The 22,420-nt window shown below is 41.6% G+C and overlaps 2 protein-coding genes across 2 annotated transcripts in view; both read right to left on the bottom strand.

Moving 5' to 3' along the window:
• Nucleotides 1-189: 189 nt before the first annotated feature.
• gapdhs (glyceraldehyde-3-phosphate dehydrogenase, spermatogenic) lies at nt 190-9,750 on the bottom strand. Its single transcript, XM_060861190.1, has 11 exons — nt 9,663-9,750; nt 3,924-3,988; nt 3,729-3,825; nt 3,439-3,545; nt 2,447-2,537; nt 2,217-2,335; nt 1,792-1,873; nt 1,538-1,689; nt 1,288-1,450; nt 1,097-1,194; nt 190-609 (listed from the first exon to the last, which is right to left on the bottom strand). The coding sequence occupies exons 2-11, from the start codon at nt 3,950-3,952 to the stop codon at nt 540-542; spliced, it is 1,008 nt and encodes a 335-aa protein (XP_060717173.1). The 5' UTR covers nt 3,953-3,988; nt 9,663-9,750; the 3' UTR covers nt 190-539.
• Nucleotides 9,751-10,527: 777 nt separating this feature from the next.
• The window catches only part of LOC132840464 (potassium-transporting ATPase alpha chain 1), a 12,516-nt gene continuing 623 nt past the window's right edge, over nt 10,528-22,420 (bottom strand). The window contains exons 4-23 of the mRNA XM_060862130.1: nt 21,812-22,015; nt 20,829-20,942; nt 20,421-20,555; nt 19,984-20,101; nt 19,592-19,860; nt 18,801-18,999; nt 18,524-18,633; nt 18,207-18,341; nt 17,645-17,837; nt 17,119-17,294; nt 16,555-16,691; nt 15,883-16,033; nt 14,743-14,911; nt 14,148-14,302; nt 13,942-14,065; nt 13,705-13,850; nt 11,649-11,782; nt 11,062-11,163; nt 10,856-10,947; nt 10,528-10,758 (exon numbers count right to left, since the gene is read on the bottom strand). Of these exons, the coding sequence (XP_060718113.1) occupies nt 10,730-10,758; nt 10,856-10,947; nt 11,062-11,163; nt 11,649-11,782; nt 13,705-13,850; nt 13,942-14,065; nt 14,148-14,302; nt 14,743-14,911; nt 15,883-16,033; nt 16,555-16,691; nt 17,119-17,294; nt 17,645-17,837; nt 18,207-18,341; nt 18,524-18,633; nt 18,801-18,999; nt 19,592-19,860; nt 19,984-20,101; nt 20,421-20,555; nt 20,829-20,942; nt 21,812-22,015 (2,892 nt within the window). The 3' untranslated portion in view covers nt 10,528-10,729. The remainder of the gene's footprint in view (nt 10,759-10,855; nt 10,948-11,061; nt 11,164-11,648; nt 11,783-13,704; nt 13,851-13,941; nt 14,066-14,147; nt 14,303-14,742; nt 14,912-15,882; nt 16,034-16,554; nt 16,692-17,118; nt 17,295-17,644; nt 17,838-18,206; nt 18,342-18,523; nt 18,634-18,800; nt 19,000-19,591; nt 19,861-19,983; nt 20,102-20,420; nt 20,556-20,828; nt 20,943-21,811; nt 22,016-22,420) is intronic.

Genomic DNA, 22,420 nt, shown 5'->3' with positions numbered 1-22,420 from the left:
TTAATTCAGTCCAACACACAAGTCGGCGCGTCGAACCGTTTGCTCGCTCGTTTATCTTTAATAACACAACAAACTATTTCACTAATTTCACTAAACCCGGTGACTTTATTTCAGTCCTGTTATTCTGTTTCAGGTTAAAGATGAATAGATGAATTCTGTACCAAATCATCAGACATAAAGACATCCAGATATTTTTCAAACTATTTATTTGATAGTTAGTTTCTTTTAAAGTGTGTGACATTAAGCACTTTAACGTTAACTGTTGATCTTATTACACCAGGAGAACAGTAACATGGGAACATCTACAGCAAGGCTTCATGGGGTGACAGACACAATACTGTTCAACTCAAAAGCACCTCCAGGTCAAAGGAAAAACTAACACACATACACACACATACACACACACACACTCACACACATCACTACAGAGACTAGCTGGTCTTGTAGAGAGTTTGTGGGATGCTAGCGCTTCAGCTATGACTCGTAAGTGCATGGAGAAGAAGGAATGCGTTTCTCGTCCGAGTTCCTCAGCCTGAAGTTTACTCCTTGGAGTGCATGTACAGTAAGAGGTCGGCGACGCGGTGGCTGTAACCAAACTCGTTATCGTACCTGTAGTGTAAAAAAAAAAAAAAAAACATAAGAAAAGCGATGCATTGTTAGCATGTTAGCATGTCAGCACGAGGAGACGTGACGACTTCACACACTGAAGAGTTTTAATCTTATCTTCTACCACAGCAGCTTCCCGGTGATAAACGTTCCTTTACTTATGAAAGAATGAAGTTTTATTCATTTACATTTTAACTGCATGTTGAGAAACAACGCTTACATTAAAGCAGCCGAGAAACTGTTCAACTTCTTACAGAAAACGTCAACATCTGAACAAGTTTTATCTCAACATGTGTTTTATATATCCAGTGTACTGTAGCATGAGCTTGGATGAGCTGTTGCTATAGAAACGCTAATTTACCAGAACGAGCACATTAATATTAATAATAAATCTAGAGCTGCTGTTATAGAAAAGTAAATCAACGTCTTCCGACCAACCAGGATCCAGATCTCGGCAGTGCCGTGCGTTAAAGTTGTGTTTCTGACTTACCAGGAAATGAGCTTGACAAAGTTGTCGTTTAGGGAAATGCCGGCACCGGCATCGAAGATGGAGGAGTGAGTGTCACCGACGAAGTCAGAGGACACAACCTAAAGAAATAAACAAACAGTACAACAGTGATGATGCTATGGGGCATGAACACGGTTTATATGACAAGACAAATCATTTATCTTTTGACTCACAGAGTCTTCTGTGTATCCCAGAATTCCCTTCAGGGATCCATGGGACGCCTTCTTGACAGCCTCCTTGATGTCAGCGTAGCTGGCAGGGTTGGAGAGGCGGCAGGTGAGATCCACCACGGAGACGTCGGCCACGGGGACGCGGAACGCCATGCCGGTCAGCTTCCTGCAGCACAAACAGGAAAAAGGTTCTCATGCTTGTTCTGTTTAAGTAACAGAGAGAAACATCTACGCTTGCGTTCCTCCTGCTGACCCGTTGAGTTCGGGGATGACTTTGCCCACAGCCTTGGCAGCTCCTGTGGAGGCGGGGATGATGTTCTGGTGAGCGCCGCGGCCGTCACGCCAGGCCTTGGCAGAGGGACCGTCCACTGTCTTCTGGGTGGCAGTGTAGGCATGGACTGTTGTCTGTAAGAGACAGAAGCACGTGGAGTAAAGAGGAAATGGTCCATAATGTTTATATATTGCTAAATGTTAAATAATATCTAAAGCTACAGAAACGATGCTTACCATGAGAGCCTCCTCGATACCAAAGCTGTCATGGATGACTTTGGCCAGCGGAGCCAAGCAGTTAGTCGTGCAGGATGCGTTGCTGTCACACACACCACCAGCGTCCGGGTTATTATTAGTTATTAATATTATTATTATTATAAACGCTCTAATAACATGCACAAAAGTAAAAAAGTCCAGCACTCAGTAATCCTGTGATTTTCTTATTAGTTAATCGTGCAGTTAAGATCGATGATGCCATCTAAAGTAAACAAGTCCCTGCAAATGATAACGTTTAGAGTAAAAGTAAACCAGTTATAATGAGTTATAATCCTGTCATTATAGATTAGTTAATAAACTGTAACAGTGAATGGTTCAGGTTTGTTCCTGTTGTTTTAACCCCAGTGTAAAGTTCACAATAAAGCTGTTTAAAACACTGAAGTCACCTGACGATGGTCATGCTGGACGGGTCGTACTTGTCCTCATTGACGCCCATCACAAACATGGGGGCGTCGGGGGAGGGGGCGGAGACTACCACACGCTTGGCTCCGCCCTGCAAGTGAGACTGTAGATCACACACACACACACACACACACACACAGGTACGTGACTCAGAGGGAGGAAACTCAGCTGGTTCTCAATATCTGTGGCAGTGACGACTGTCGATGAGACTTACAGAGGCTTTGTCGATGCTGAGGAAGACTCCGGTGGACTCGACGACGTAAAGAGCGCCGGCGTCACCCCATGGGATCTCAGCAGGCTTCATGCTGAGGAGAAAAGGAGGAGAAAAAGAAGGAGGAGAAAAGTGTTCAGTACAACTGGGTGTTTTTTTTTCACGCACTCGATCTAAACACACACACTCGATCTAAACACACACACACACACTCGATCTAAACCCCCACACACTCGATCTAAACACACACGCACTCGATCTAAACACACACGCACTTGATCTAAACACACACACTCAATCTAAACACACACACACACTCGATCTAAACCCCCACACACTCGATCTAAACCCACACACACTCGATCTAAACCCACACACACTCGATCTAAACCCACACACTCGATCTAAACACACACACTCGATCTAAACACACACACTCGATCTAAACACACACACTCGATCTAAACACACACACTCGATCTAAACACACACACACACTCGATCTAAACACCCAAGTCGTCTTTCACGTTTCCTAAACCTTTGTGAAATGATGTTTATACGATATGAAATGAACTCCACCACAGATACGACATGGGGGCTTTAATACTGAACCGTATTCAGAACACATGTTTATTGCACTGCTAAACACAACCCTTAATAAAAGTCCTCGTGGTGCGGACGGTGTTCTGGGCTTTTTCCTGTTGCTAGAACAGTTTGAAGAACAGCGCATGTCTTCCTGTCTCGCTCCAATACACAAACACGTTTGTTTTCTGTCCTGACGCCAGACCACAAAGCCGTGGAACAACAGCAGAGGATTTACGGCTCTTTGTTCATGTCGAGGAAACGCGTTTCTTCTTCTACACACCGGTCACATAAAAAAACCTGGAATTTATCTTTCTAAGCTAATCATAAAGCATTAAATGAGCTGATTCAGTTAAATCCTGTGCTGCTTCTGGAGGTGTGTGTGTGTGTGTGTGTGTGTGTGAAACCCTCACCACTGGTATACAGCGATAGCCTGTCCGTCCACAATAAGCTTGCCGTCCTCTTGATGCACCTCTCCCTTGTAACGTCCGTGGGTGGAGTCGTACTTGAACATGTAAACCTGTAGGAGATCATACACAGGCTGTCACTACACACTCACACACACACACACAAACACACTCACACATACGGGCACGCACACACACGAGCACACACACTCACACACTTACGCACACACACAAACACACTCACACATACGAGCACACACACACACACACACACACACACACAGTGATGAGCTCACCATGTACTTCAGGTCAATGAAGGGGTCGTTGATGGCCGTGACTTTAATCCCTTTCTCCAGACAGGCTCTGAGGACCAGACGGCCGATGCGGCCGAATCTGACGAGAACAGAAGACGTGTTCAAAACAGAGATCAAACGAAATGTAAAAATAATTGATGAACATGTGACACAGATGCTGGTGTTGCGTTCGCTTACCCATTGATTCCCACGCAAAGGTTGGACATGATTACGGCTTAAAGGGTCGCTGTTACGAGTTAGACCTGCAGAAAAAGAATCATTTTTATTACTTACACTTCGAGCGACAATCAGATTTAAACTGTGTAAACTTCATAATGACGCTAAAATCCTCGACTCATTAAAGAGCTGTGATGTCAACTCTATAATGCATCATAATGCTTGTTAATTCTCTACTGAAGAATAAAACTGCTGCTAAATCCATGAGCCTGATGCCAGTTTGTGTCCAAATAACTTTCGCTGATTTCGGTTAGCGCTCGAGGAGATTTTGTTGTTCCGGCTGTCGTTAGCATTCAGCTGGAGGAACTCGGTGAACTCTCAGCAGCTTGGCTCAGGTTCAGGGCTATTGTGCCGATTTCAAAGGAAATAGGAACGAGCTGCTCGGGGTAACTGGAAACACTCTGTTTACCACTGAATAGATCTTCACAGCTCTGTTAGATGAAGTCTTTAGTTTGCACGACAAACCTTATAGAAGCATAAAAGAGACAAACCGTCTAGAGGGAAATAAAAATGACACAGACGTGAAGGTGTAGTTCAGCACTCGCACCCCATGGAGCTCAGATCGCTCTGAAGCAAGTCACTGCATGTGAGAAATGTAAAGCATTAAAGAGTTACGCAACACGAATCCAAACTACGCTGCGGCTACGAGAGCTTTCACATCTGACTGTATAAGGTATCTGCGAGATAAACGTGGCCTGTAGGAAAGAGCACAGGAAGTATCTCTAACTTCATTGGCTCTGGATCACTCACTCACTTTCTACCACTTATCTGAACTACCTCGGGTCACGGGGAGCCTGTGCCTATCTCAGGCGTCATCGGGCATCAAGGCAGGATACACCCTGGACGGAGTGCCAACACATCGCAGGGCACACACACACACACACTCTCATTCACTCACACATTCACACACTACGGACAATTTTCCAGAGATGCCAATCAACCTACCATGCATGTCTTTGGACCGGGGGAGGAAACCGGAGTACCCGGAGGAAACCCCCGAGGCACGGGGAGAACATGCAAACTCCACACACACAAGGTGGAGGCAGGAATCGAACCCCCAACCCTGGAGGTGTGAGGCCAACGTGCTAACCACTAAGCCAGGCTTGAAGGAATGTTAATAAGAAATAAACAGAACCAACAGCCAATCAGAATCCAGAATTTAACATCACCGAGGCAAAAGGAAAAAAAGTCCATGCTGCGTTGCACAAGCGATGTAATCTCCGAGTTACTCGGTTTACTGCAGCAGAAGCAACGCAATTCAGGACATTACAACATTCATACAGTTTAACGAAACTCATCAGTATTAAAGTCTAACAGCACCAAGCAGCTCTGGTGGGTTTTTAAATAAAAGTGTGACGCCGCTTTCTCACATCCACCTCATCACGAACGTGGGGAGCGTTTAGAAAGAAATGTAATGATGAGCTTTACTCTCGTCGGTTGCTGATGTTTCGGACAGCGTGTAGATCTGATCAAAATCTAATCTAAAAATCTGCACTGAAACACATCCATGACACGTGACATTCTTCTGTTCTTCATTTGGCGAGAGCTGAAACGATTTGTTCTTCGGTGCGAATGATTCTCAGTGAAAGCTGAAATCCCCTCGAGCTTAAGCTTTTATCCCATCTGTCGACCGGGACGCGAACACGCTCCCACTGCCGTCGGTCAAAGTCGAGCTCACGGTGAAGAGGAAGATGTGAGAGATGATGGACGAGGTCTCGACTGACCTGAACTTACCTTCGTCGGGTGACGTCCAGCCTGCTTTAAAGTGTCTCGTCTGACTATTTTTAACAGAAGTAGGATGAAAGTGAAAAACTTACAGAAGACACAAAGGACCAGTGACAGATTCCTCAAACAAACACAAATCACTGCAGCAGCTCCGCTTTTCTCTCTCGAGTCAAACTCACTGCCCCTGCATGTGGCTCTGAGTAACGGAAGACATGGTAATAATCTCTTAATCTGATAAGTGTGTGTGTGTGTGTGTGTGTGTGATAATCCTAATCTCTCAGGTCCTTCAGTCAGTGCTCAATGTTCCACTACACACATGATGAAGTTGGGATTTGTTGTGATTTCTGTGTTAAAACACAGGTGATGACGTAGGGAGTAAAACTCGGGTACATTGTGACGGTCGATTATCACGTCCTGAATCGTTTTGTTTTCTCTTACACCACGGCGATTTACCCCCATTAACATTTCCGATTTACGAACGAGCGACACGTCATGCTTTTTATCCGTTTATATTTACGATACAATTTACTTTATAGTGTCTCGTCTGCTTCTCTTATCTCGCTTAAAGAAGCTTCCATGTCCTGAAGATGACGTTAATGATAATTAAACAGCTCATTCGTTTATTAAAGATTAAATAAGTTTGTCATTATCCAGGTTATTTTTTATGCCTATATGAATGAGCTGTTGCTATAGAAACCATACGACTCAAACCTGTCATTTGTGCCTACAACAATGAACAAATAACAAACACAAGGCTGCGTTCACGTGCACTGTTGCTCTTCAGCCCCTGCAGTGAGAGGCGTCTGAAATTACAGCATGTGTCATGTGACGTGTGGTGAAGGACACGAAGAACGTCCAGCGCTGCAGTTTTCCTTCCTAGCTTTGTTCACTTTTCCTCCTTCTGCTAACCGCCGAATGCTGTGTTTCTGTTTATCTCTTTTAGGAGGAGGAGAAGGATGTGAGATCAGCAGCAGTTTGATCAAGAGAACAAGAGGTTGCCTCTTAATAAGAAATAATTGCCTTTTCTTTATTTTCCATGTATGTATTTATGTTAATTAGGTTATAAGTTTAAAAACAAAGCACTATAAATAACGATTATAAAGATTAAATATTTATTTGTACGTATAATTATAAATATTTAACACCTTTAAATTTAACACCTCTTACTTTAATGTTATAAATCACATTGTCTTATTTTTAATTTAAAAATGTAATTAATTCAATTAATTTTCCGTTAGCATTTTTCAGAGACAGAAAATAAGCTCCGCCCCCGAGGCCGGGACCGAGGCGCAGCCTTGCCTCTTTTTCTGTAGAAAGAAAAAAGACGTAGGTTGCACCAAGAAATTCGGGTTTGTCTGGATAAATGAGGAAGAGACTCGTTACTTATTTTTCATCACTGTTTCATAGACAGCAGGTTAAAAACAGAGGCTGCGCCACAGCGGGACGGGGTCTGAGAAACAGCCGTCTCGTTCAGGAGACTTTATCTGGGTCGGTCTTCTCCAGAGACGCATCACTGTGAGCAGAGCCAGTTCATGTCCGGCGACTCACGCAGAGGCTAAGAGCCCTTATTTGGGAACACAGTGTGTGGTAAGGGAGGGGCCTGGCAGCCATGTTGAGGAAGTGCTGTGTCATAGTGTGGCCATTTAACACACCTTCATACATACTGTGTCCTTTCAGGAGTAGATACAGCAACACACACCTCACACAGGATACCAGTCATTTCTAAACCTCATTTAAATTAGTGTGTGTGTGTGTAATAAGAGTTACACAAACTTGGAAAGAACAGGTTGTGTCATCTCACCCCTACAGTCATACTAAAGTTTTCCCTTTCCACTGTCCGTCTCTCTGTCCCCAACCCACCCTCTCTCTCTCTGTCTCCCCCCGCCCTCTCTCTCTCTCCCCCCCGCCCTCTCTCTCTGCCTCTCTCTCTCCCTCTCTGTCTCTCTCTCTCTCTTCCTCTCTCTCTCCCTCTCTCTCTCCCCCCTGCCCTCTCTCTCTGCGCCTCTCTCTCTCTCCCTCTCTCTTCCTCTCTCTCTCCCTCTCTGTCTCTCTCTCTCTCTCTCTCTCTCTCTCTCTCTCTCAGTAATTTTCCACCGAGAGCTCAGACCAAGAGCTGAAACACACAACATACGCCTTAGAATAACACACACTCTCATAAAACCAGATATGTACGAACTATATGCCACTGAGACTCTCTGACTGCTCGGTTCAGTGGATGCATTTCACAGTCGGATATTTCGAGCCGATGGAACCTAAGGGCTACAGATTTGCCCGTGTGTCATGCTGCAGTGGGGTCAATAAAACGAAGGACAGAAAAGAGACACCGCCGGCAGACGGATGTGTCGTTCTGCAGAACACATCACATCTGTAGATCAGTCCGAAGCTAAGAATACTCAAAACACTCGAGTATTATATTACTTAGATATTGTAACACTACACCTACACTGTAATAACACTGTAAAAGAATACATTAAACATTAATAGTAATGGATATTAATGATTCAATAGATGGCAATGATTTGACTCCTAGATACACAATTCTCTCTCAAACAATTCTTAAATCCTATCTGGTTATCAGATCATGGTCATCATCCATCCAGCCTAATGTTTTTCATCATAGGTGTATGTGATAATATCATGCTCTTGGAAGCAGCAACATGTCATGCTAATAGAAACTAAATCATGAATCAATAGTGAACCGAATCACGAGATTCACATCAATCTTCAGGATCAGACTGTATACTAAGCAAGTCTAATGTTTTTCGTAATTGATGTAAGTGATAATATCATGGGTTATAAAGCAACAAAAAGTCACACGGGAAAGAAATAAAAATAATAATGCATCCTGAATCTGAATCAAAATGACGAATCGAGTTCTTGATTCGATTCGTAATCTGTTATTAAAAGCTGATAATAATAGTTATCTGATTATTATATGATATTATAATGATAATTATGAACTATGAAGGCAGTATGAAATGTTAAAGTGGAATAAAGAGGTATATTATATCGGATATAAAGAGAAGCAACGCCCCCTCAGCAGAACCGACTCATACCGGTTTGCATCAGCATCAACGGTGCCTGATATTTAGCACGTACACAGACTGCGCAATTCAAACCACAAGTGACTCTATAAAGTCCATCAAATTCAATTAAAAAGTCAAATTAATTACAAAGGAGTCAATTTACGTAATAAATGATTTTATTTTAACCGACGGTTTCTCCTACATCGCTCGTTTGAGTGCAGAATTCAGAGCTGAATCATAGGCTGTGTGTCAAATGACTTACATCTTGACCTTAAGTGCACTAGGTAGGGCGCCGAAGTGCGCACCGCTTGCATTGGGCTCCAAGTGTGCGTTTGTAGGGAACGACGATTGATTTGGGACGCGTATGTGGGAAACGTTTCTCGTCTGACCTTGACGGTGGATGAAGACCTTCATGGCGGATGTGAAAGTCTTCACACGTCCAAATACATAAAAATACCGATGTAGAAAAGGTTAAACATATTTACTCCGAAAATGTCTTACTTTCTTGTGAAACAGTAAGGAATAAGAAGACGCTGATACAATGATGATGGTGATGTGACTGCTTGTAGTGAGTGATGGAGAAACATTATATGTATATATTAACATTATATACTTACTGACCGTCTTAATAACTATTTGTGTCATAAAAAACACAAACCTCTGTGACGTGATGACGCAGCACGTGTTGAAGCACGTACACGACCATAATTACCTCAGCATATGGACGGATTCGGTGTAAACGCACAAACTGCACGTTTAAACACTTCCTCTAGGTTTCAATGCTAAACGCTAATTCATTCTGTTGTACTTTTACATCTAATCCAGGAGTCATAAACACTTTATAACTACAGCTAGCAGCCTTTTTTTATGTAATTGTAATCGGTTCTTTATCGTGAATCCGTTATAAAAGATAATTAAATCTGTACAGAAGTAGAATAAACCGACTTACCTCCGTGTGATGCTGCAGCTACACTGCGCCGCTTCCGTCTGACGCGCCCTTTTATATACTGCGCACGTGCGCAGCTCTGGTCTCCCTGGCAACTTGACGTGAGGAGACCTTGCGCACGAGCGCACTGTCACGGCTGTGATGGGTAACAACGTGGAGGGCAAAAGAACGACGAGAAATGCGTCCAAATTCGTGCTAAATTATCCCTTTTATGAAACTTATCTCTATCGTCAAACATTAAAATTGGTCAAGAAATCTATATCGATGATGATTACATTTTTATTTAGGAAACTTAATGTGTTTTTTCCCCCCGAAGTATCACAGTATTACGACCTGTTTACACACGTATTTGTTAAAACGAGTATTTTTATTTGACCGGATCCCAATTTGCTTCTTGCTTCCTGTAAGTACACTAGACGTAATAACAGGCAGCCATTTTGTGCTGTCACGTGACCCTGGATGCGGCTACAGGCAACGTGTAGCTCGTGCTACATTCCGTTGTGGTGACGCACGTGCGCGATGCATGGTGCACGAGCGTTTAGTACAGTATGTTATGGCCATATACATTACTGTCAGTAACTGGTTTAAAAAAAAAAAAAATACCCTCTCTTAAAAACTCTAGGATTCACGAATCTGTGCATTTAAGACCCTTCCAAATCTTTCCAAATACATTACTGATGAAAACTCATTAACATACTGGAATACGATTTGCGCTTACGTTTTATGACGTCACAACACGCCTGTTCTGTTTTAAAAACTTGTTTACTGAGATCTTTTAGTACCTTATTCCTTTCTGTCAGTATCGTTTGTCCACTTTGTAAGCTGTAAGTGTGTGAGGAATTGTTGTAAATCAATTAAATCCAACATATCGTGTTTATTATTTTATTAAGAAAAGAAAATAGTCAGATACAGGCACCATGTGAGGCTAATTCTAGTCAGTTTTCTTTAAATAGGACTACACGAGCAATTATTGTAGGGAAAAACATGTTGGTAGAAGGTATAAAATAAAATAAATCATTATCTGGAGAATTTGGTGTCGTTCTCCGACACCGGATAACGCCAGCGTCCTCTCAGTAATACAGCTCCTGATCCCACCAGCCTGTGGAAAACATGCAGAAATCAGAACATCGGTCTTGCTTTGAAATCTAGTTGTTACATTAAAGAGATTTCAGAATGAAGTGTACTGAAATACTCACTTCCTGGGTGTCTCCTCACGCCTAGTTTCCTTATTTCATCATAAACGAAGATCAGGATGCCGTATGGCACCGGAACAAACCACCACTGAACCCTGGAATAAAAACAGAACAGATACAGGGGTTATTGATAAATCAACATTTCATCACATGTTCATACATCACTGCAGAAAATATACATAACACTGAGGAAAAAAATTCTAAACTACCTGATAGGCATGAAGTTGAAGATGTTGGGCATCCCTGGACAGTAACACAAGAGGTTACCGAGACACAGCTGGAAGACTATCGCAGACACAAGCACCTTGTTTCTGTATGAAGAAAAATAAAGACATAAATCACACAATCATAATAACATCATCATAACACAATCGGCATATCACAGGTTTATATTACTGCGTTCTCTTTAATGTGCTATCTTTTCTATTAAGCCGTAACGTTCGCAGGACAGATGAGGTTACGCTACTTTACACAACGATCTCCAGAGAGATGTTGCTGTGAGAAAGAGTGTTTCCAGCTACTATATTGTAGACCAGGAAGGACCTCGTTTCACAACATTAACATCAATATGGTATTTCTGCAACATCAACAAATTATCATGAGTCATTCTTTGATCAATAAAAAAAAAAGAAGGACCAAACTCTTCAGACTGTACAGTTACAGTATAATAATCTGTACGTGACACCACATTGTCACTCGTCATTTTAGTGACCTCTAGTGGCTGTGGACTGCTGTAGAAGCTTTGAGAGACTATAGAATTAAGATTATTTTTGTGTAGCAGTCCTCTCTAACTCACCTGAAGAAACCCTGCTGGAAGACCGACAGACGGCGAGTTTTCCTGATCAACACATCAGCAATCTGGCAGATCTCAATACTGACGAAGAAGACGGTGTAGCAGGTGTACTGCTGATACAGACGCTGACTGTACGTCTGGAGGAAATAAAAGTCACAGCTGAAGATTCAACAGAGTATTTCTGGTTCCATTTCATATTATGTGCCTCTAATATACAGTATGATGTAGCTGCTGATGAGCTAACAGGAATAACAGATAAGGACGTGTTTACTGTAATGGAAATAATATGACAAAAAATAGGAAACAATATGACATATAATATGATATAGGAATAATAAGGAAATAATAAATAGGTGTGTGTTCAGAGGTTAAGAGGTCAGACACATTTTAGCTTCTAAATCACATTAAAAACAAACAAATAAGTTAAATACGATCATTTATTTTCTTCTCCTGCTCCTCTGATGATTCTAAACTTCACACTACAAATAATTTCTATAATTAAATATTTCGTTTCTTTTTTATCTTTTATTCTGCTTTAAGCAATGTAAAGTTAAAAATTGTGTATGATCAGTAAATAATAAAAACAACTTGCTATGCCTTCCCTTGTACACACTTAGTGTAATCTCTCACTGTAATCTCTCACTGTACGCTCTCACTGTACGTTCTCACTGTACGTTCTCACTGTAATCTCTCACTGTACGCTCTTACTGTACGCTCTCACTGTACGCTCTCACTGTAATCTCACTGTACGCTCTCACTGTACTCTGTCACTGTACACTCTCACTGTAATCTCTCACTGTAATCTCTCACTGTAATCTCTCACTGTACGCTCTCACTGTAATCTCTCACTGTAATCTCTCACTGTACGCTCTCACTGTACGTTCTCACTGTAATCTCTCACTGTACGCTCTTACTGTACACTCTCACTGTATGCTCTTATTGTACGCTCTCACTGTACGCTCTCACTGTAATCTCACTGTACGCTCTCACTGTACTCTGTCACTGTACACACTCACTGTAATCTCTCACTGTAATCTCTCACTGTAATCTCTCACTGTACGCTCTTACTGTACGCTCTCACTGTAATCTCTCACTGTACGCTCTTACTGTACGCTCTCACTGTACTCTGTCACTGTACGTTCTCACTGTAATCTCTCACTGTAATCTCTCACTGTACGTTCTCACTGTAATCTCTCACTGTACGCTCTTACTGTACGCTCTCACTGTACGCTCTCACTGTAATCGCTCACTGTAATCTCTCACTGTACTCTGTCACTGTACGTTCTCACTGTAATCTCTCACTGTACTCTCTCACTGTACGCTCTTACTGTACGCTCTCACTGTATGCTCTCACTGAACGCTCTCACTGTACTCTGTCACTGTACGTTCTCACTGTAATCTCTCACTGTAATCTCTCACTGTACGTTCTCACTGTAATCGCTCACTGTAATCTCTCACTGTACGCTCTCACTGTAATCTCTCACTGTACGCTCTCACTGTACGCTCTCACTGTACGTTCTCACTGTAATCTCTCACTGTAATCTCTCACTGTAATCTCTCACTGTACGTTCTCACTGTAATCTCTCACTGTAATCTCTCACTGTAATCTCTCACTGTACGCTCTCACTGTAATCTCTCACTGTAATCTCTCACTGTAATCTCTCACTGTACGCTCTCACTGTAATCTCTCACTGTACGTTCTCACTGTAATCTCTCACTGTAATCTCTCACTGTAATCTCTCACTGTACGCTCTCACTGTAATCTCTCACTGTACGTTCTCACTGTACGTTCTCACTGTAATCTCTCACTGTACGCTCTCACTGTACGCTCTCACTGTACGTTCTCACTGTAATCTCTCACTGTACGCTCTCACTGTACGTTCTCACTGTAATCTCTCACTGTACGTTCTCACTGCAATCTCTCACTGTAATCTCTCACTGTAATCTCTCACTGTACTCTGTCACTGTAATCTCTCACTGATTTTATCTGTAGTGAAGATTTCACTGATTTTAAGTAAAGGGTCAGGCGTGTATTAAAACTCATGGTGTTAGGACTGACCCATTCCTGTCCGTAGCTGTCCTGTAGGTCCTGAAGTTTGACGTCTTCCCAGTGAGAGCGAAGGCCCACACAGAGCAGCGGGTACCAGCCCTCCTGAGCCATCGCCGCAAAGTAGTCTGTGAATCCTGCAAACGACTGGATCGCTCCTGAAGACAGGAAATACAGCTGATTTTGATTAAAAAAAAAAACATAAAAATAAAAGGAAGAATTAAGCTTTAATGCTAGAAGCTCACACACCGATCTGAAAGTAGGAGTAGGCGGCGAGGGCTTCGTTCACCAGCCGGTCCCTGCGTGGGTTCCTGGGTTTGAGATGCATGATGTCGCTCTCCGCTTTCTCGTAGGCCAGAGACACTGAGGGGAACTGAGACACAGGACACATCAGTCAAAGGGACAGGATTCACACGTCACAGTGAGACGAAGGTGACTGCACCGCGCACACTCACAATGTCTGTGGCGAGCTCGATGAAGAGGATGGTGATGCAGCCCAGAGGCAGAGGCACGCTGACCGTGATGTAGATGAGATACGGAGTCAGCTCCGGAATGTTCTTCGTCAGAGTGTAGGCGATGGACTTCTTCAGGTTATCGAAGATAAGTCGACCTACCGAGCAGAACGAGTTAAAAAAACAAATCAAGTTCTTTTCTGTCAGTAATAATGTGGAGTGAATATGTGATATTAGATAAGGTATAGATAACGTTCTGAATAAACACTCTGTTAAAGCAAATAAAATCTGCAGATTTATCTGAGTAAGTAAGACAAAACAGTCAAAACTTTAATACATTAAACCCTTATTAATATATTATGACTTATTTAAGTACCACTAAAAATAATTGCTGATATAAAATAATAAAATGAGTTAAATGAGCAAAATAAACAATTATATAATAAAACACAAAACCTAAAATAAATGTTTCGATCAATTATTTTTTTTTTTACCTTATCATCATTGTGTCATGCTAAGATTCTCTTTGGATTTCATTAACATTATATTTACAGTTTTTTTATTGTATTATTTTTTTTGTTCTTCTTGTTGAACCCACCTTGTTCGACTCCGGTGACGATAGAGGCGAAGTTATCGTCCAGCAGGATCATATCTGCAGCGTTTTTAGCAGCGTCAGAGCCGGCGATACCCATCGCAATACCGATATCTGCTTTCTTCAGAGCCGGAGAATCGTTTACTCCGTCTCCTGTTACTGCTACGATGGAGCCCTGAAAGGGACCGGTCCATTTATCAGATTCACCTCATTAACAGACCTAACTTTATATACATATATAAATCTATATATGAGTATGACGATGTGTAGTGACTTTCTTTTAATTTGATGTAGAGACATGAGCAGTATTTATTATATAGATTTACACTCACCGGCCACTTTATTAGGTACACCTGTCCAACTGCTCGTTAACGCAAATTTCTAATCAGCCAATCACATGGCAGCAACTCAATGCATTTAGGCATGTAGACATGGTCAAGACGATCTGCTGCAGTTCAAACCGAGCGTCAGAATGGGGAAGAAAGGTGATTTAAGTGACTATGAACGTGGCATGGTTGTTGGTGCCAGACGGGCTGGTCTGAGTATTTCAGAAACTGCTGATCTACTGGGAATTTCACACACAACCATCTCTAGGGTTTACAGAGAATGGTCCGAAAAAGAGAAAATATCCAGTGAGGGCAGTTCTGTGGGAGCAAATGCCTTGTTGATGCCAGAGGTCAGAGGAGAATGGCCAGACTGGTTCGAGCTGATAGAAAGGCAACAGGAACTCAAATAACCACTCGTTACAACCGAGGTATGTAGAAGAGCATCTCTGAACACACAACACGTCGAACCTTGAGGTGGATGGGCTACAGCAGCAGAAGACCACACCGGTACTAGTAAGGTGTACCTAATAAAGTGGCCGGTGAGTGTACTGTATATCTATGACAGTGTTTCAGTATTTAAATGAACAGGAGAACATACAGGTTGTTAATCAACTGCTATTAAGTCCTTGTAAGATTTATGCTGATTGACAGGTGTGTAGAAACGCCCTCTTTTTCCTGATTAGTTGTACTGTAAGAAGTTTAGTCTGAGGTTTGTTTGTTTGTTTGTTTGTTTGTTTGTTTTCAGCATACTGCATTCCTCTGTTATTGCTCTGACTACTGATTACTGATAAAAGCTGTTAAACGTGGTAGTCCATCTCACCAGACGCTGGCAGCTCTCCACGATGATGAGCTTCTGCTGAGGAGACGTGCGAGCGAACACCATCTCCGGGTGATTCCTAAGAGCTTCGTCTAACTCTTCGCTGCTCATTTCCTTCAGCTGACCTCCGTTAATTACACAAGCACGAGCTTCACTGTGTGAACAAAGAATCACAACAAACCCATGAGGATGGACTATTAGCTTAATAAAGCTGTCAGAGTTGGTTACTACTGATGTTTAGAGTTTAACACTTGTATTCAGGCTGCGACTTCAGAATTATTGGCACCCTTCAAGAGGATGCGGAAAAACAGATTTAGACTTAGATTTAGATTTGAGTTTTGGAGGTTTTTGAAACTTTTGGTGAAAACTGAAGAGGACGTCCACATGCACAAACCTGAGAGAATGAAGAACTATGAAGAGAACTATGCAGCATCTGGACAGCTTCATATCACGTCTTATTCATGCTGTAGATTCACATCTAATTGTAATGAAGGGTGCCAATAATTTTGAATCTGATTGTAAACAGCTGCAACTGTCAAATAAAAGAAATCCTGGAATACATTTGATGACTGAAGAATATTATCTGTGTTCTGCTGTAATGACAGTGACGTGACCCCTGTGAGGCGTTGTTATGAACAGTTATAAGAGATTTATGAAGCGTGAGTCGAGCTTCACCTCTTCTTAACCTGCTCCACAGGGATGCGCAGTCTGTTGGCGATGTCCTCCACCGTCTCACTGCCCTCGGATATGATGCCCACGTTTGCAGCGATCGCCTTTGCTGTGATGGGATGGTCACCGGTAACCATGACGACCTACAGATCAAAATATTATATTAATGACCAAGAAATATTAAATATACTATTATTATTATTATTATTATATACAGAATATAAAATAAAACAATTTTAAAATGTATTTAATTAATTATCTGTATCAAGAAAATTAATTTAAAAATGTGTAAATATTATTTCTATTTACTTCAGTAATATTTTAATAATTAAATAAAATTTTATGTATAGTATATACCAAAATTGTAGTTAAAAATACTATTAAACAGTAAAAAATATATTACCTATACTTATATTACACGTCATGTTTTCTGTATTAATTGATTACATTTTTGTCATTAAAAAATACATTAAAACGGGTTGTTGTGACTAAACTTTATTCACTCAGATGAAGTTCGATGTTCCTTCTTATTGAATAACATCTGAAAGTTTTGCTCAGGACTCGACTCACTCGGATGCCAGCAGTACGACATTTCATCACAGCGTCTGGAACGGTGGCTCGAGGAGGGTCGATCATGGAGATGAGGCCGGAGAAGCAAAGTCCGGACGTGCTGAAGTTCATTTCATCTCCATCGAAGCTGTAGCCACGTGGAAACTCCTTCTCATTCAGGTACAAGTGGCAGAAACCTGAATAAATAATAATAATAATAATAATAAATAATAATAAAAACAACAACAACAACAATAATAATAATAACAATAATAATAACAACAACGACAATAATAATAATAATAAAAATAAATAATAATAATAATAATAATAATAATAATAATAATAATAACAATAATAATAATAATGTATTTACATTATATATATATATATATATATTATCGGCTGATTGTAACTTGCTAATAGTATATAAAGTTAGAGCATTAAAACTTTACCAGGGCTTTTTGTTTGATATTTAAAGATGGCATGAACATGAGCTGTATAATATTTATTCTCACAGACACTTTAGAGTGAACACATGTCTCACCCAGCACTCTCTCTCCCAGTCCTCCCAGGTCCATGTAGGCAGTCTGGAAGGCTTCTTTCCACTGCTCATCCAGGGGAAGCTCCTGGCCCTTGATCAGGATGGTGGAGCAGCGTTCCAGGATCCTCTCTGGCGCCCCTTTCATCACCAGCAGGTAGCGCAGGTCCAGCGGGTCCTCCAGCTCGTGTATTGACAGCTGGACACCACAAGGGGGCAACAGTGAGAAAGTGAAATGGAGTAAAGACTACAGACGTGCGGTATTTTTACTGTTATAACAGAAAGATGGCAGTTTGTGGTTATACCTTCAAATGTTAAAGGTAGACAAGGAACACAGTGTATGGAGAGGAGGACAGAACAGTATAGTGAGCAGTATAGAATCTTGTTGAAATAATTATTTTCGGAAATTATGTTATGGAAGTTGATTTATTAAACATATTTTAAAAATAATTCGGATATATTTTAGGCCTTGGTGTCTATGGAAAGGACATATGTACGGTTTATGTTCATGCAGATCTGGCAACCCTGTGACAGGGCTACGTAAAAGCAGATCAGAGCTTAATCTCACCTGAAACTTGTTGGTGGAGTTGAAGGGAACCTCGCAGATCTTTTTGAACCGTGCTCTGTAGTCAACGATGTTCCCTATGGTCAACTCGGTGAACTTTAACAGCGCTGTCTCAGAAGCATCACCCACCACTTCCCTCTGTACAGTGCAGCAGGAAGGTTTATATACACTAAATATATATATAATCTGAACATGAGCCTTAATGACAGACTATTCTCAAAGTCTCATTTCTTACCCTCTGGTTTGTGTGGATGTGGGATTTATATCAAGCCTCTTGAACATAATAATTAAAATGAATATTTCTCTGATGTTTTTCTCACCTTGGGGATCGGCACTGTCTCCTGATTGGGTTTGAAAAACGCCCGATTGCACAGACTTGAAATTCGTCCCAGCGACCTCCAAGTCTCTGAGGACTGGTCAAAACTCTGACCTACACAAACACAACACAGTGAGTTCTTATTAGGTGCAAAATCATTTCATTTATTGTATTTGTATCATTTGTGCCAATAATTATTGAGCTAACTCTATGTCTCTGGGGAAAAGTTAGCATTGTAGTTCTGATGTAGTAGGAGGTTGTAATGAGATCAGATTCATCACCTGATTGGTCCTCGGTTGTGTCTGCGGCGTGGATCACATTGTCAAACCACAGGTGAGCCACAGTCATGCGGTTCTGTGTCAGGGTTCCTGTTTTATCCGAGCAGATGACGGACGTAGAACCCAGAGTCTCCACGGCTTCCAAATTCTTCACCACGCAATTCTTCCTGGCCAGACGTTTGGCCGTCAGGGACAGACACACCTTCAGAAACACACAGGTTACACCGTAAAGCCTCATAAATAAACACCACATGTAAACATCTCCAATGAACCTCATTATTTATTTGTGTAGATAACGGCTTCTTATGTAACACAGGATTACGATACATCCAGGAAACATTTAAAGGTCACGTTCACATAACAGAGATTGCGTTGAGGACACGGTGACTTTGGGCCAGCAGAAGGGTGGCAAAGTTTTAAATACAGATTTTCAAAAAAAAAAAAAAAGATTGGATTATGATTCACATGCGGTCACAAAGTCTTGTGGTGTGAAATGGATCTGTGGTGAAAAGAAACCGAAATGATCTGACTAACCGCGAATCGTAATAAAAGTAGTAACTGATATCAGGTTACTGAGATGTGATGGAGATCATAAAGAGTCTATTTGGGCCAGAAACAGCGAAAAAAATGTATAAAGCAGTTAGAGAAACCTAAATTAATGGTGACAGATGAACTGATGGTCAGTTTGTCCACTTTCTAGCTTCAGCGCTAGCTAGCTAATAGCTAGTACAGTGTTTGGCTAACCCAAAGTTTTACCAGTATAAATGATTTCACATCACTTTTTTGGGACTTACAGTGACAGTTGCTAGAAGTCCCTCAGGCACGTAAGCCACCACAATAGCCATGAAGAAGATCATGGCCTCCAAGAAGGCGTAACCGATAAACATGGCAACCACAAAGAAGGTGAAACCGAAGAAGATGGCCAGGCCAGCGATGATGTCGACGAAATGCTCGATCTCGATGGCGATGGGGGTTTTCTCGTTGCCCACTCCTGAGGCGAGGGTGGCGATGCGTCCGATGATGGTGCGGTCACCGGTGTTGATGATCATCCCTGTAGCTACACCTGACCAAGCAGACGAGACACTTTATCATCTGCAGTTGTTGTGAATCACTTCATGAGCTGCATCCAGGATGAATGGATGTGTTTTTGTGTGTGTGTGTGTGCGCGTGTGTGTGTGTTTGTTACCCTCTAAGCAGGTTGTGGAGAAGAAGGCGATATTGCGGGTCTCCAGGGGACTCTCATGTGTACACTCCGGGCTCCTGGTCTGAGGCTCTGACTCTCCAGTTAGAGATGAATTATCCACCTAGGAAAAGGAAAGGTGATTAACGGGATGTTTGGTGTCTCTTTAAAGTGCTTTGGGATCAGTTCTGAACACAGTTTAAAAGTTCTACACTGAGGTGTTCTACAGTGGACACGTTCTATCAAAACCGGGTAGATTAGCTTTGGAAAAATGTTTCTACTGAGACATGAAGATGGAACCTGATGGACAGAATTCAGTGTCAGATGAATGAATCCATGGACTTAACCTGCCTTGTGGTGGTGATGGTGGTGATGTAATGGTATAATGTTGGAATTTATTTTATTGTTCTCCAGCACTTTATGAACGTGTTCTGCTCACACACCTTACAGCTCTGTGAGGTGATGATACGGACATCAGCAGGAACCCTATCGCCTCCTTTAATCTCCACCATGTCCCCTACCACCAGCAGATTGGCGTTGATCTGGGTCTTTTGGCCATCTCGGATCACTGTGGCTTGCTGGAGGGAAGAACAGAGACGCTTTAGGTTTGTTTAAATCCCTTCCTTCCTGCTTACACACCCAGTTTATCTTAAGATCACTGCCTTCTTGGAAAAAAGGATGAGCTTTCCAAAGCAGGTGAAGATTTTGATCAGTAAACACTCTGTGACATAACAAGCTGTAGGGTTTTTTCTCTCTCTGTGATTAATTTAACAGGTTGCAGAAGATGTTCCATAATGTGCTATAAGCACATGTCTAACGTCTGGTGACTTCAGGATGTGCTCTTATCTCACCTGTGGTACCAGATTCTTGAAACTGGCGATGATGTTGGTGCTTTTGAATTCCTGGTAGTAGCCAAAACAGCCGGTCACGACCACCACAGCGATGAGAGTGATGGCCAAATAAAGCTGCAGACAGACAGACATGGAGTCCATCAGGAAATAAATAGAAAGGATGAACAACACGAAGTGTGTTAGAGCTACACACACAACACACACACACACGTCTCTGTATTCATCTGAACACCATCCCAAGGTTCAGCCCAAGGCTTCTTCTGAAAAGGAGATGTTTTTGCTCATGTTGTAAATGGTATGTAAATGTGTCCAAATCGAAAGTCTTCTGTCAATCAACACGAGGCTTCTATTACACAGACATGAGGATTTTTTTGGCTAAGCATCGCCTTCTTTTCCCCAATCTGTGGTTTCTATCCTCCAAACCAAGGCTTTGCCCAAGCTGAGGATCCTTTTGATCCTCATGAGGCTTTTTTTGCTCAAACAGAAGGTTCTTTTGCCCAACCTTTGAGCTGAGCTTCTTCTTTCCAAGCTGAAGCTTCTCTCTCTTATTTTTCCCAACCTGAGGCTTCTTTCTCTTGTGTGTTTCTGATAAATGTACAATCAACAGACACACAATATTAAAGTAAAGTAATATAAAGGCTGAAACAGCGTGAATCCTGACACAGATTCCTAACGAATGGTTTTTACGCCACTAGAATTTGGATCTAAATTAAAATCTAAAATTCCTGGCGGTGGGATTCCTGGATCCTCGCTTTGACCCTGATTTGTGTCTGCATGGGCTTCGTCCAGGTTCTCCAGGTTCCACGTACCAACTCAAAACATTTAGATAGACAGACTGACTACATTCAATCAAATCTCGATCTATTCGACGTGTCGAAATGTAGCATGTCACCAAAACCTGGGCTGAGTTAGTTATATATAAATCATGTAATAGAATAACACACAGTATACTTTAGTCTAATATAATAACAGAAAGCTCTCACGTTATCGTAGCTGCCGATTTCACCCTTCGCACACTCGATGCCGAAAGCGATGAAGCAGATGACAGCAGCGACCCACATCAGACACTGCAGACCTCCAGCCAGCTGCCGAGCGAACTTCACGTACTCGGGCGTCCCTTTGGGGGGCTTCAGCTCGTTAGGGCCGTCACGCTCCAGGATTTGCGCCGCCAACCTCGAGCTCAGACCCTGCAACAGATCATACAGGAGACGCAACACAAAGCCCAGAGTTATTAACATGACATTAAAAGTGTAATAACAGAATGAACAAACAAAGAAATAAATAAATTAATAAAGCAAACGAACTGTACACTATTTATCGTTTTGTTAGTGTTTTTGTTATTATCTGTTTACTCTTCTAGGATTAAAATGGGAGAATTTTTTATTTATTTTTTTAATATTATTAATGTTCATGTTCTTATTAATTTTTTTTTATTATATTATTCTTATTTATCTGTTGGATTTTCTCAAAAATAATAATAATTTTTTTTAAATGCTTTTTGATAAGCAGAAAGGTGCTGTGAGAAAAAAAAGAGAGAAAGAAAGAAAGGAAGAAAGGAAGAAAGAAAGATCAACACTTTCTAACATTTAACT

The sequence above is a fragment of the Tachysurus vachellii genome, chromosome 25, assembly GCF_030014155.1.
Source record: "Tachysurus vachellii isolate PV-2020 chromosome 25, HZAU_Pvac_v1, whole genome shotgun sequence".
Classification (NCBI taxonomy): Eukaryota; Metazoa; Chordata; class Actinopteri; order Siluriformes; family Bagridae; genus Tachysurus; species Tachysurus vachellii.
The sequence above is the reverse complement of the archived record's forward strand: the minus strand, read 5'-3'. Positions and strand labels throughout refer to the sequence as shown.